This window comes from Leptinotarsa decemlineata, unplaced genomic scaffold, assembly GCF_025532065.1.
Source record: "Leptinotarsa decemlineata unplaced genomic scaffold, Ldec_3_MD MMD2_tig00003348_RagTag_RagTag, whole genome shotgun sequence".
Classification (NCBI taxonomy): Eukaryota; Metazoa; Arthropoda; class Insecta; order Coleoptera; family Chrysomelidae; genus Leptinotarsa; species Leptinotarsa decemlineata.
Window position 1 is genome coordinate 536,237 of NW_027412588.1, and position 12,754 is coordinate 548,990.

At 35.1% G+C, this 12,754-nt stretch overlaps 1 protein-coding gene and 1 long non-coding RNA gene across 2 annotated transcripts in view; one reads left to right on the plus strand and one right to left on the minus strand.

Moving 5' to 3' along the window:
* The window catches only part of LOC141483433 (uncharacterized), a 249,381-nt gene that overhangs the window by 139,135 nt on the left and 97,492 nt on the right, over positions 1-12,754 (plus strand). The gene's annotated exons all lie outside the window — the stretch shown is intronic.
* On the minus strand, positions 1,996-5,305 carry LOC141483425 (uncharacterized). Its single transcript, XM_074178068.1, has 2 exons — positions 3,747-5,305; positions 1,996-3,688 (listed from the first exon to the last, which is right to left on the minus strand). Exons 1-2 carry the CDS (start codon positions 4,306-4,308, stop codon positions 2,004-2,006), a joined length of 2,247 nt encoding a protein of 748 aa, XP_074034169.1. The 5' UTR covers positions 4,309-5,305; the 3' UTR covers positions 1,996-2,003.

The following is a 12,754-nucleotide window of genomic DNA, read 5'->3' on the forward strand; positions in this document are numbered from 1 at the left end:
AGTTACACAATCACTCTTGTCAATTGGTTCGCTTATATTTTTCAATATTTTTCTTTGCATGTCATAATGACCATCTTTTGTTAATTTAAAACCAATCCCGGGAGGACCTCGAATGACATTACCACCCAATTTTCTTTTTCTACCAAACTTATCGATTGTTTTAGACATTGTGCACTCTACGATGATTCTTTTCAAACTGATATTTCTTTCATTTACATTATGCTATATACTTTACAGTAATTGGTTAGGAAAATAGAAATGAAACAAATAATATTTTTATCATTTTTTATTCATCTAAGTAACTTGGTAAAAGTGATACATATACAATACATAATACAATAATCACAAATAATCACAAATAAGAATGTTCCGGTTTGAAGGAATAAGCAATAATACTTCGAATTATAATTCAATTATTCATCTCTACAGTCAACAAATTGATTAGTTGGTCTAAGGCGCTCTCTTGAGAAAAAGAATGAACGATTTCAGACACCCAACGAATGTTATCATTAGGATCATTTCGATAAAATTCTATATCGCTATGACCCCATGGAAGAGTTCGAGTGGTATTCGGAATGATGAATCTCTTGTCGTCATGATACGATAAAGCGACTTTATTTTTCAATTCAGTGTAAATATCATGCAATACGCTTCTGAACGAGTTCATCTTCCTGAATATCATACCTCCCTCTTCAATGATTTTTTCATAGTCTTCACATGTCAATTCATTCTTTATAACAGATTGTTTCACACCTTTGGCCTTCTTCAGTTCACCATCAACAGATTTCACGTAATACGCTTTAGCACCTGTACCGTAAAAGCTGATTATTGGATCATTTGGGAATTCATCTTTGAAATTACCCAGAACTGACTTTGTCACTGGAATATTGAATTGGTTTCCTATTTTATAATTAGATGTATCGAACTTATTTATATTATTTTTGATAAATTCATAGAAATTGTCTGTATTTACTTTGAGAATAAGGGAGTCGGTATCAGTGTAGAGTAAGGACGCATCTTCTCCAAACTGTTGTTTGATACATCCATAGAAAAAATCATACATAACTGTTTTAGATAATTCTAGAATGGAAAATCCTAAATATAGTGGTTTATCATAATGAACTTTTATTCTAGCCAATTGAATGGCAACAAAATTTTCTGTAAAAATAGAGCATTTTTTAAAATTTGGTCGCGATATGAGACAACTAGCACCTATAGTTCTTTTTATATTTTCCCAATGTGTAATGAGTCTAACATCAATTCTATTGTCTACGTTTTCCATTGTTTTTCCATAGACTGCATTATTCATTAGTTTGTAGAAATCTTTTTCAGATTTGTTATTAGACCTATTACGCATTTCAGTATTCAAATCTATATAAGGCTTCATCCAACATGATTGCTTAAACCTCAATACTCTATGTGTGTTCATCACTATCAAACCATGATTGACAGCTTGCTGTAAGTTTCTATAGTGAACAATATATTTTCTTTTGTCGTTTAAATTTGGAATTAATTTGGGAACTTTCGATTTTGCATATGGAGGTATCAAACGTTCAACTAAGAATGGTAAATCGGAATGTTTATCATGAAGTTCTTGGGGATAATGTATATCCACTTCCAATACATATCCATAAGGACTATCAATATCCACATTCATTATATCAAGATTGAGAATTTCATGAGGTGCTAACCATGAAAATTCACCTGTTGGTAATGGTTGCGACATGCTGTGACCATATAGATTTGTTGCATCCAAATATGAAATGAATGAAGATGATCCATTTGGATTATAATCCGGTAAAAATGTATTGTTTGCTTTATGTTTCCTTTCACTACATTGACTTATTCCACCACGAATACCTTTTTGAAAGAAGTGAACCATATCAATATCAGTTAGTAATTCCAATTCAATATTAGTATATTTCAACATGGCATCCCACGATAATCCGGGTGCAGTGAAGTATTGTGCCGGATCCAATTTATATTTATCAACAGATATATTTCTATATATAGTTTTCAAAAATGTCACATAATAGTAACACATCTGACTTTAAATATAAATCAGAGTATTCACCCAAATCCTGACATTCGAATAAATTCCAAACAAGTTGAGCTCTCCCATAATCATTATCTGATATATGTTCACAATTGAGTTTATCATAAAATTGATTTTTGGTTGGAAGTCTTGGATGATTCAGTTTTTCGATGTCATCAACAAAACTATAGGGAAATACACCTTTCTTTCTCATCAAATTGAAATTTTCAATTTGTGGGAAATGTTTGCGCATCTCGATACACTGATCAGATGTTAAATTTGCACCTAAATTCTCCAAAGAACTAGGCATGAATCTGAAACTATCAATGAATCTCATTTTCAAATAATTCTTCTTCACCCTACCATCTTTATCCGTATAGGAGTGTGTAAAGAGATGTTTTGTGAAAGATATATATTTCTCATTAGTTTGTGGGATGACATCCACTTTATCTTTGTTTTTATACAATTCCTTTATGAATAAATGACAATCATATCCACTGAGATTGTGAAAAATTATAGGAATGAAATTTGGCAATTTAAAATTCAAATTACAAGATGAATGAGCAGCAGGGGACCTTTTTTTTCCTGTGAGGTGACAATGATCCCTCACTTTGACTTCGCCATCATTAAATTGTTTGGAACAAATGCCACAATTTGTGGCAAAAGCAAACTGTTCCTCTTCCTCAGGAGTTTGTACATCCATAGGAATAGGAAACCTGAGATGATTTTCATAAATATTTTTCAAATCATCTTCGATTTTGCTAACGAATTTCTGGGCTGCATCCACACCCCTATACGAAACAAATTTTGATAAATCATCATTGTATGAACATTTAATCAAATAAGCAAATGAATAAGGCTCATGTTTGAATGTCTTGATCGAATACGAGTATTCAGGATTTGGTTTAGTGGTTTGAATCGGCTTCAGTACTGATTCAAAATCGGCATACACTACAAATCGTACCTTCATTTGTTTCTCAAAGTTTTCAAAAGTTAGTATATTTTCAGGTACCGTTTTCCCATATTTATTGACTTTGAAATTGGTTGATGGTGTTGTAGTACTCAAGTGATTACAATCATTTATCTTATGACGTAATAGTAATTGTTCATTAGAAAAATATAATAAACAGCCATCACAAAAATATTTCTTATGTTCATGAGCCGATAATTGGCTTGAAACTAATCTTGAAAGATCTTTGATCCAACAATAATGATTATTACCGAAATCATCTGTGATAAGTAACAAATTGACATGTCTTCTAAGTCTTCTCTGAGAGTAACGTAATGGTCCAATTATTTCATACATTATTTTACCCTTCTCGAATTTACTTTCTAAACCGTACACATTAACTGAAATATCATTCTTGTCTTCAAATTTCACAATATCTTTCAACTTTACCGGAAAATTCATATCTGTTACATCTATGACTGTACTGAAATGTAGATACGATGAAACTTCTGATGTTCTATCGATTGCAGGATGTAGTACTGAAGTGATAGCCCATGCAAAACAATGCTGATCTTCATTACGGACATTAACCACGGCCTTCCTACGCTCGATACATTCAGGCAGCTTCACATATGAACATCCACTGAGCGGGCTGTATTTATTAATGTTCAACTCCAGAAACATGATTTTTTCACAAGTCCAACCTTAAATACAGAACAATATTACTAATCCATCCAATTAAAACTTGGTAGAAATGTTTACCTGAATCACGTTCCTGGAATTCTGTAGTTTGAGCGATAATCCCATTTCGAAATCCATCAAATAAGGAATTCAAATCAGTAGATTGATCAACTGTTCTATTCTGTGAATTAAATGATTTGGTTTCCTTCAGGTCTTGTGTTTGTAGAATATAACTCCCAAATACTTCCATATTCACTTTGATGATTTTGTGAACCCTGATGGCCGATTCCAATAATTCTATAACTTTCTGCCTGATTTCATTAAAGAATAACATGTAATCGGTGGAAACAATGGAACTCTGCACCCTGTATGTCGCAATCCGACGTTTGAAGGCGCTCTTTATAATTTGAACACAATCACTGAATTGAACACATGTATTATTCTTATGTTGTAGAGTTCTATTGTGAGAATTCACTTGAGTCAATGGAATCATCACATTACAACAATTACATGTGTACATAGGTGCTGCAGCGTCATCTAATCTCACTCGTTTCACTGATGGACCTCCTTGGCAACTCTGGAGCTGATGACGACGAAGGTTGTCACTACGGGTAAAAGATTTACCACATTCACAAGAATACATTTTCTATGATATGTTCTCACTAACTCACTCGATGGAAACTGACATAACCAACACTCGCCCGCTTCTTAAATACCATAATCCACGTCGCCTGCGCATCACCGTAGAGAGTGAGGGTAGGTAAGGACACATCGATGCATCCACTAGAGATGCCTGACGTCACAGCCAAGCCCATCTCCCAATTTGATGCGATAACAGTTGCCGGCACGAGCAAGCAGTGGTCGTTGCGCTCTCGGAGAGGGCAGACGTTTGCACAGTCCTCGCCCGCCTGCGTGTCACCATCAATAGCGAGGGTAGGGTGATGCGTTACGTCACATCATTCACTGCTTCGAGAGCGATACGAACAAGCAATTGTCGTTGCGCTCTCGGAGAGGACAGACGTTAGCACAGTCCTCGCCCGCCTGCGTGTCACCATTGATGGCGAGTCTGGGGCGATGCGTTACGTCACATCCTTCACTACATCGAGGGAGGTGAGAGCAGACCGATGAATATGCATTACTCTGCCACACGTCGTGGAGTGAACATGTCGCTCTCTAGCCGTTGAACGGTTATTGCTGTGACGTCACTCCACTTCTAACTTGGTGCCCTCACACCGATGGAGCATTCATTACTTGGAGGATCTTCGAAGTATGCAGACGTATGTTTGTACATAGACAAACAAGCACATGATGAAACCCTGTACCGTACATTCTCTTACACACACACACACACACATACACACACAAAATCTCATATGAAAAAAAAAATCTGAACGATCCATGCACCAGACACTTCAAGGTCACAACGCCTTGACTTCACTGCACAACAAAAAAAAAGCAAATAACACGTCATATTGGTGGGGGGAGGATTAGAACCGGGAAAAAATTTCTGAACGATCCATACACCACACCCTTCAAGGTCACATCACCTTGACTTCACCAAACAACAACCAATAAAAAAGCAATTAATACGTCATAGTGGTGGGGGGAGGCTTAGAACCGGCTCAAATCTCCTACTCTTATTGCTTGAAGAAAAATATTCACTCAGCAATTCCGTTGTGGAAAACTATTTTGGACAACTAAAGAACATTAAATTGAAGGGAGAGAAAAATTTAAAATGTTCTCATTTTGTAAGAAAATTGAGAGAAGATGTATTATCTGTGAATATAGAATGTAATTTAGGGATTGGGAAGTCTCGTCTGACCAAAGGTGACAACACAGACGACGTGACGAACGTTGGCAACGAAAACCGAAAAAAATGCAGGAACACATTTCGAAGGAAAGTTTTTAAAAAGGAATTACTTTTCAACTATTAGCGATAGTATTATTTTTCCAGAAGATGACAATGAATTGCCACAATGTGCTTATTGCGGACATGGTATCATTAATGAGAAGACAGATTGGGTCAAATGCGATCAATGTGAAAGATGGATTCATCAAAAATGTGATCAAGATATACGTGATGTTAAGAAATCATACGAAGGAACTTTTGTTTGCAAATTATGTTTGCGAAATCCAATGGATATCAAAAATTCTTCAGTCTCCAAATTTGTAATGCTCCGACAAAAATGTGAGACATTTTTGAATAATCTGAAGTTAACCAAAACAGAGAGAAAAACTTTAGAGAAGATTACTCGAGAACAAAGAAATTGCTTGAGATGGCACGAAGAAAGAAAAGTGAGAGTCACGTCGTCATATTTTGGAAGGATATGTAAGGTTAAGAAAGTCGACTCATTCAGAAATATCATCCATACTATCTCGAAACAATCACCTAACAGATGCCCGGCGGTACTACATGGAATAAAATATGAAATCAATGAAGTCGCCCCGGAGCGCCAATTAATTTTTATTGTTGTATTTATTTTATTTTTAATGTCATAACTCAAATAATGAAAAGTTAGTAATAAGAAAATATATCGACATGACAAAGTTACCTTACCAATCAGCTGGATTATTCATTCATGAAGATCATCCATTTCTAGCTGCATCTCCTGATGGTTTGATCGGAGACGATGGTTTAATCGAAGTGAAATGTCCATTCGCTGCCAGAAACGAATATCCTTCCAGATATCATTTCAAATTTTTGAAAAAAGGTAATTCTGATATGTTATATGATCATATTTATTATTATCAAATACAAGGTATCCTTGAAATAACGAAAAGGAATTGGTGCGATTTGGTAATTTTCACATTCCGTGGGATTAAAATCGTTAGGATTTTTCGATCGAAAAGCTTTTGGAAAATTATGTTCAGAAAATTGAAAACATTCTATTATTTCCACATGCTGCCAGCTATTGTTCAGCCCGATGATACAATCCCACCTGATTTTCGAAAATGGACAACATGTACACAACTTCAGTTTTTAGATAATGGTCTAGTAGCAGACATTGATTATTATAAGGAGTTACCCAATAAGAGAGGTTACGTTGTCATAGTAAATCCAGCAGTATATTTTTCTATCAAGGAACTTCTCATAAACGACTTTTCAACTTTGAATGAAGGAACATGGCTTGATGGTTTTGTCATCGATCATTGCTTGTCTATTCTGAATAGAACAAACTATTATCAGATAATTTCTGTTGCTAAGTCATCAATAATTTTTGGAGATATCGAAGTTAACAGTAATTTCATAAACAGTGTCAACTTCATCAAAAATGAAGTAATAATGCCAGTCGCAAGTAATCAACATTTTGTATTAGTCAAAGTAAATTTTTTGGAAAAGAAACTTACTGTAATTGATCCATTCTGGAAAGAAGAACGTATTCGTGAATTATATATGATGAAATTTAGGCACTTTCTCTTTTCCAAAAAACAAAGTGCTGAAAAATGGCGATTTGAAATTTTAAATCGCATTATTCAGAAAGATGGGTTCAACTGCGGAGTGTACATAATTTTTTTTTTCTATGATTGTACAGAATCAACATTTGACAACTGAATGCGATATGAACATGTACCGGCAAGAAGTAAAACGGTTACTGTTGCACAGTTGTTGTGACATGCAACAAAAATGTCTGTATTGTTCGGGAAACATTGAGGCAAATATCGAAGAAAATATTTTCAAATGTTACTCATGTCGTAGACTAATTCACTATAACTGCCTACTTTTGCTTTCTGAAATTGAGAAAGGAGTGACTTTGAGTGAGAAAATGCTAAATGATATATGTGACTTATGTCGACTTAACCAACTTGCTGGATAATCCCTAAGAAATCATTATTTTTTATATATTATGATTGTATCCCTTATGTCCAGAAAGAATGAATTATATAATAGGCTCCAGAATATATGATGAGATTGGCCCATACTTGATGAAAATCCATAACTAACGTATTCAAAAAACACTTCATTGTGAGATTTTCACTAAACAGTTTTACAAAAACGCAACACGTGTTTCGCCATACGATAGCTTCTTCGTGCGTGTCTTTACTAACTAGTAAAGTTAGTAAACTAGTAAAGTTAGTAAATAAGGCACGCCCAAAGAAACCATTACACGGCAAAACACGTGTTGCGTTTGTGTAAAACTTTTTAAGGAATATATCACAATGAAGTGTTTTTTGAATACGTTTGACCCCAGAATTGCTGCTGAGAAGAGATATATGCAAACAGAAAACAAGTCTCCATGATTTTTCAGAATTTACACCATGCAAATTTATCGGTGAATAAATAAACTTTGTTATTTTTGGTTCATGAAGGAAGCAGTGAGTAATACACAGTTAATACACAGTTTTGGCACAACCTCCTGATTACCTTTTCAGACTTGGACGGGGCCGAAGAGATTGGCCTTTATACCGAATTTAGAATATAGAATATAATGATACAAATCATTCTTATTGATTTCAAAGTGGCGTTTCGTTTCCTTCTTACTTCAAAAAATTTTTTCCATTTTGGGGGTGTGTTTAACCCTCTTGGACGGGGCCGAAGAGATTTTCATTTATACCGAGTAAAGAATATAATGATACAAATCATTCGTATTGATTTCAAAGTGGCTTTTCGTTTCCTTCATAGTTCAAGAATTTTTTTCATTTCGGGGGTGTGTTTAACCCTCTTGGACGGGGTCGAAGAGATTTTCATTTATACCGAGTAAAGAATATAATGATACAAATCATTCGTATTGATTTCAAAGTGGCTTTTCGTTTCCTTCTTACTTCAAAATTTTTTTTCCATTTTGGGGGTGTGTTTAACCCTCTTGGACGGGGCCGAAGAGATTTTCATTCAAACCGAGTAAAGAATATAATGATACAAATCATTCGTATTGATTTCAAAGTGGCTTTTCGTTTCCTTCATACTTCAAGAATTTTTTTCATTTTGGGGGTGTGTTTAACCCTCTTGGACGGGGCCGAAGAGATTTTCATTCAAACCGAGTAAAGAATATAATGATACAAATCATTCTTATTAATTTCAAAATGGCTTTTCGTTTCCTCCATACTTCAAGAATTTTTTTCATTTTGGGGGTGTGTTTAACCCTCTTGGACGGGGCCGAAGAGATTTTCATTTATACCGAGTGAAGAATATAATGATACAAATCATTCGTATTGATTTCAAAGTGGCTTTTCGTTTCCTTCATTTCATTTTTTTCATTTCGGGGGTGTGCTTAACCCTCTTGGACGGGGCCGAAGAGATTTTCATTCAAACCGAGTAAAGAATATAATGATACAAATCATTCGTATTGATTTCAAAGTGGCTTTTCGTTTCCTTCATACTTCAAGAATTTTTTTCATTTTGGGGGTGTGTTTAACCCTCTTGGACGGGGCCGAAGAGATTTTCATTTATACCAAGTAAAGAATATAATGATACAAATCATTCTTATTGATTTCAAAGTGGCTTTTCGTTTCCTTCATACTTCAAGAATTTTTTTCATTTTGGGGGTGTGTTTAACCCTCTTGGACGGGGCCGAAGAGATTTTCATTTATACCGAGTGAAGAATATAATGATACAAATCATTCGTATTGATTTCAAAGTGGCTTTTCGTTTCCTTCATACTTCAAGAATTTTTTTCATTTTGGGGGTGTGTTTAACCCTCTTGGACTGGGCCGAAGAGATTTTCATTCATACCGAGTAAAGAATATAATGATACAAATCATTTGTATTGATTTCAAAGTGGCTTTTCGTTTCCTTCATACTTCTAGAGTTTTTTTCATTTTGGGGGGTGTGTTTAACCCTCTTGGACGGGGCCGAAGAGATTTTCATTTATACCGAGTGAAGAATATAATGATACAAATCATTCGTATTGATTTCAAAATGGCTTTTCGTTTCCTTCATACTTCAAGAATTTTTTTCATTTTGGGGGTGTGTTTATCCCTCTTGGACGGGGCCGAAGAGATTTTCATCCATACCGAGAAAAGAATATAATGATACAAATCATTCGTATTGATTTCAAAGTGGCTTTTCGTTTCCTTCATACTTCAAGAATTTTTTTCATTTCGGGGGTGTGTTCAACCCTCTTGGACGGGGCCGAAGAGATTTTCATCCATACCGAGAAAAGAATATAATGATACAAATCATTCGTATTGATTCCAAAGTGGCTTTTCGTTTCCTTCATACTTCAAGAGTTTTTTTCATTTTGGGGGGTGTGTTTAACCCTCTTGGACGGGGCCGAAGAGATTTTCATTTATACCGAGTGAAGAATATAATGATACAAATCATTCGTATTGATTTCAAAGTGGCTTTTCGTTTCCTTCATACTTCAAGAATTTTTTTCATTTTGGGGGTGTGTTTAACCCTCTTGGACGGGGCCGAAGAGATTTTCATCCATACCGAGAAAAGAATATAATGATACAAATCATTCGTATTGATTTCAAAGTGGCTTTTTGTTTCCTTCATACTTCAAGAATTTTTTTCATTTCGGGGGTGTGTTTAACCCTCTTGAACGGGGCCGAAGAGATTTGCCTTGATACAGAATATACAGTATAGCTATATGCTTTCACGTCAAGGCACATCAGAAACCCAAAAAACATTATCACGATAGTAGATCTACAATGATAGATCCAGCTCAGGAGTGTTGAAATGTACAATGATAGAACCAAATCAGAAGTGCTCAAATGTATAATGAGAGATCCAGCTCAGAAGTGTTGAAATGTACAATGATTGAACCAAATCGGAAGTGCTCAAGTTCACTCGGCGGCTTCGTCGCGATGTTGTTGACTTCGAGTTTATCAGTAGGAGCGCTCGGCAAAAACAAAAATATTCGATCGGTAAAGTGGTATAATAATAATGATGATTAGATTTAATAATTGAAATATGTCATCGACGTTTGAGAAAAAATCCGTACGCGGTGGAATTACAAAAATAACATGTGTGTCATACAGGGTGTCTCATCGTTTAAGAAAAATCATGTATGGGGTGTTTCAAATACGTCGGCGCGTAAAAAAAATGATATAATAATAATAATGAACGAAAAATCGAATTGAAGAAAAACCATGGCCCACAGACATTAAAGAAAAAACATGTCTGTCATATAGGGTGTCTCATCGTTCAGGGAAAAACATGTACAGGGTGTATGTCGGCGCGAAAAATAATGGTTATAATAATGAATGAAAAATCGGATTGAAGAAAAAACATGACGTCAATGTGTACAGGGTGTCTCAAAATACGTCATTTAAAAGATATGACAGTTTAACGAGGCTTTATCGTTTTGTCGTGTGATTCCTCAATGTGTACAGGGTGTCTCATCGTTTGAGAAAAAAACATGTACGAGGTGACTCAAATACATCAGCGTGGAAAATAATGATATAATAATAATAATTAACAAAAAAATCGGATTAAAGAAAATAACATGACGTCAATGTGTACAGGGTGTCTCAAAATGCGTCATTGAAAACATGGCAGTTTAACGAGGCTCTATCGTTTTGGCGTGTGATTCTTCAATGTGTACAGGGTGTCTCATCGTTTGAGAAAAAGAAACATATACGAGGTTTCTCAAATACGTCAGCGTTGAAAATAACTGTATAATATTATTAATGAACGAAAAATCGGATTGAAGAAAAAAACATGACTACCATACAGGGTGTCTCATCGATTAGAAAAAAACATGTACTGGGTGATTCAAATACGTCAGCGTGGAAAATAATGATATAATAATAATAATTAACGAAAAATCGGATTAAAGAAAAGAACATGACGTCAATGTGTACAGGGCGTCTCAAAATACGTCATTTAAAAGACATGACAGTTTAACGAGGCTCTATCGTTTTGTCGCGTGATTCCTCAATGTGTACAGGGTGTCTCATCGTTTGAGAAAAAAAATATGTACGAGGTGACTCAAATACGTCAGCGTGGAAAATAATGATATAATAATAATAATAGTTAACGAAAAATCGGATTAAAGAAAAAAACATGACGTCAATGTGTACAAGGTGTCTCAAAATACGTCATTTAAAAGACATGACAGTTTAACGAGGCTTAATCGTTTTGTTGTGTGATTCCTCAATGTGTACAGGGTGTCTCATCGTTTGAGAAAAAAAAAACATGTACGGGGTGGCTCAAATACGTCAGCGTGGAAAATAATGATATAATAATAATAATTGACAAAAAAATCGGATTAAAGAAAATAACATGACGTCAATGTGTACAGGGTGTCTCAAAATGCGTCATTAAAAACATGACAGTTTAACATGGCTCTATCGTTTTGGCGTGTGATTCTTCAATGTGTACAGGGTGTCTCATCGTTTGAGAAAAAAAAACATGTACGAGGTGTCTCAAATACGTCAGCGTGGAAAATAACGGTACATTATTATTAATGAACGAAAAATCGGATTGAAGAAAAAAAAACATGACGTCAATGAGTACAGGGTGTCTCAAATACGTCAGCGTGGAAAATAATGATATAATAATAATGAATGAAAAATTGGATTGAAGAAAAAAAAAAAAACATGACGTCATTGTGTACAGGGTGTGTCAAAATGCGTCATTAAAAAAAAACATGACATTTTAACGTGGCTCTATCGTTTTGACGTGCGATTCTTCAATGCATGTACAGGATGTTTCATTGTTTGAAAAAAAAAAAAAAACATGACAGTTTAACGGGGCTCTATCGCTTTCATGTGTGATTTTTAAAAGTGTACAGGGTGTCTCAAAATACATCATAAGAAACATGACGGTTCAACGGGGTTCTATCGTTTTGACGTGTGGTTCTTCAATATGTACAGGATGCCTCATTTAAGAAAAAGCATGGCAATTTAACAAGGCTCTATCGTTTCAGCATGCGATTCTTCAATGTGTACAGAATGTCCCCAAAATACGTCATTTGAAGAACAGGACAGTTTAACGGGGCTCTATCATTTTGACGTGCGATTCTTCAATATGTACGGGATGTCTCATTCAAGAAAAAACATTACAGTTTAACGGGGCTCTATCGTTTTAGCATGCGATTCTTTAATGTGTACAGGATGTCTCAAAATACGCCATTTAATAAAAAAAATACGTCGTTTCTAGCTCAAAATCCAGTGTTTCTCCTCATGGAGCTTAAGTTTAGTCA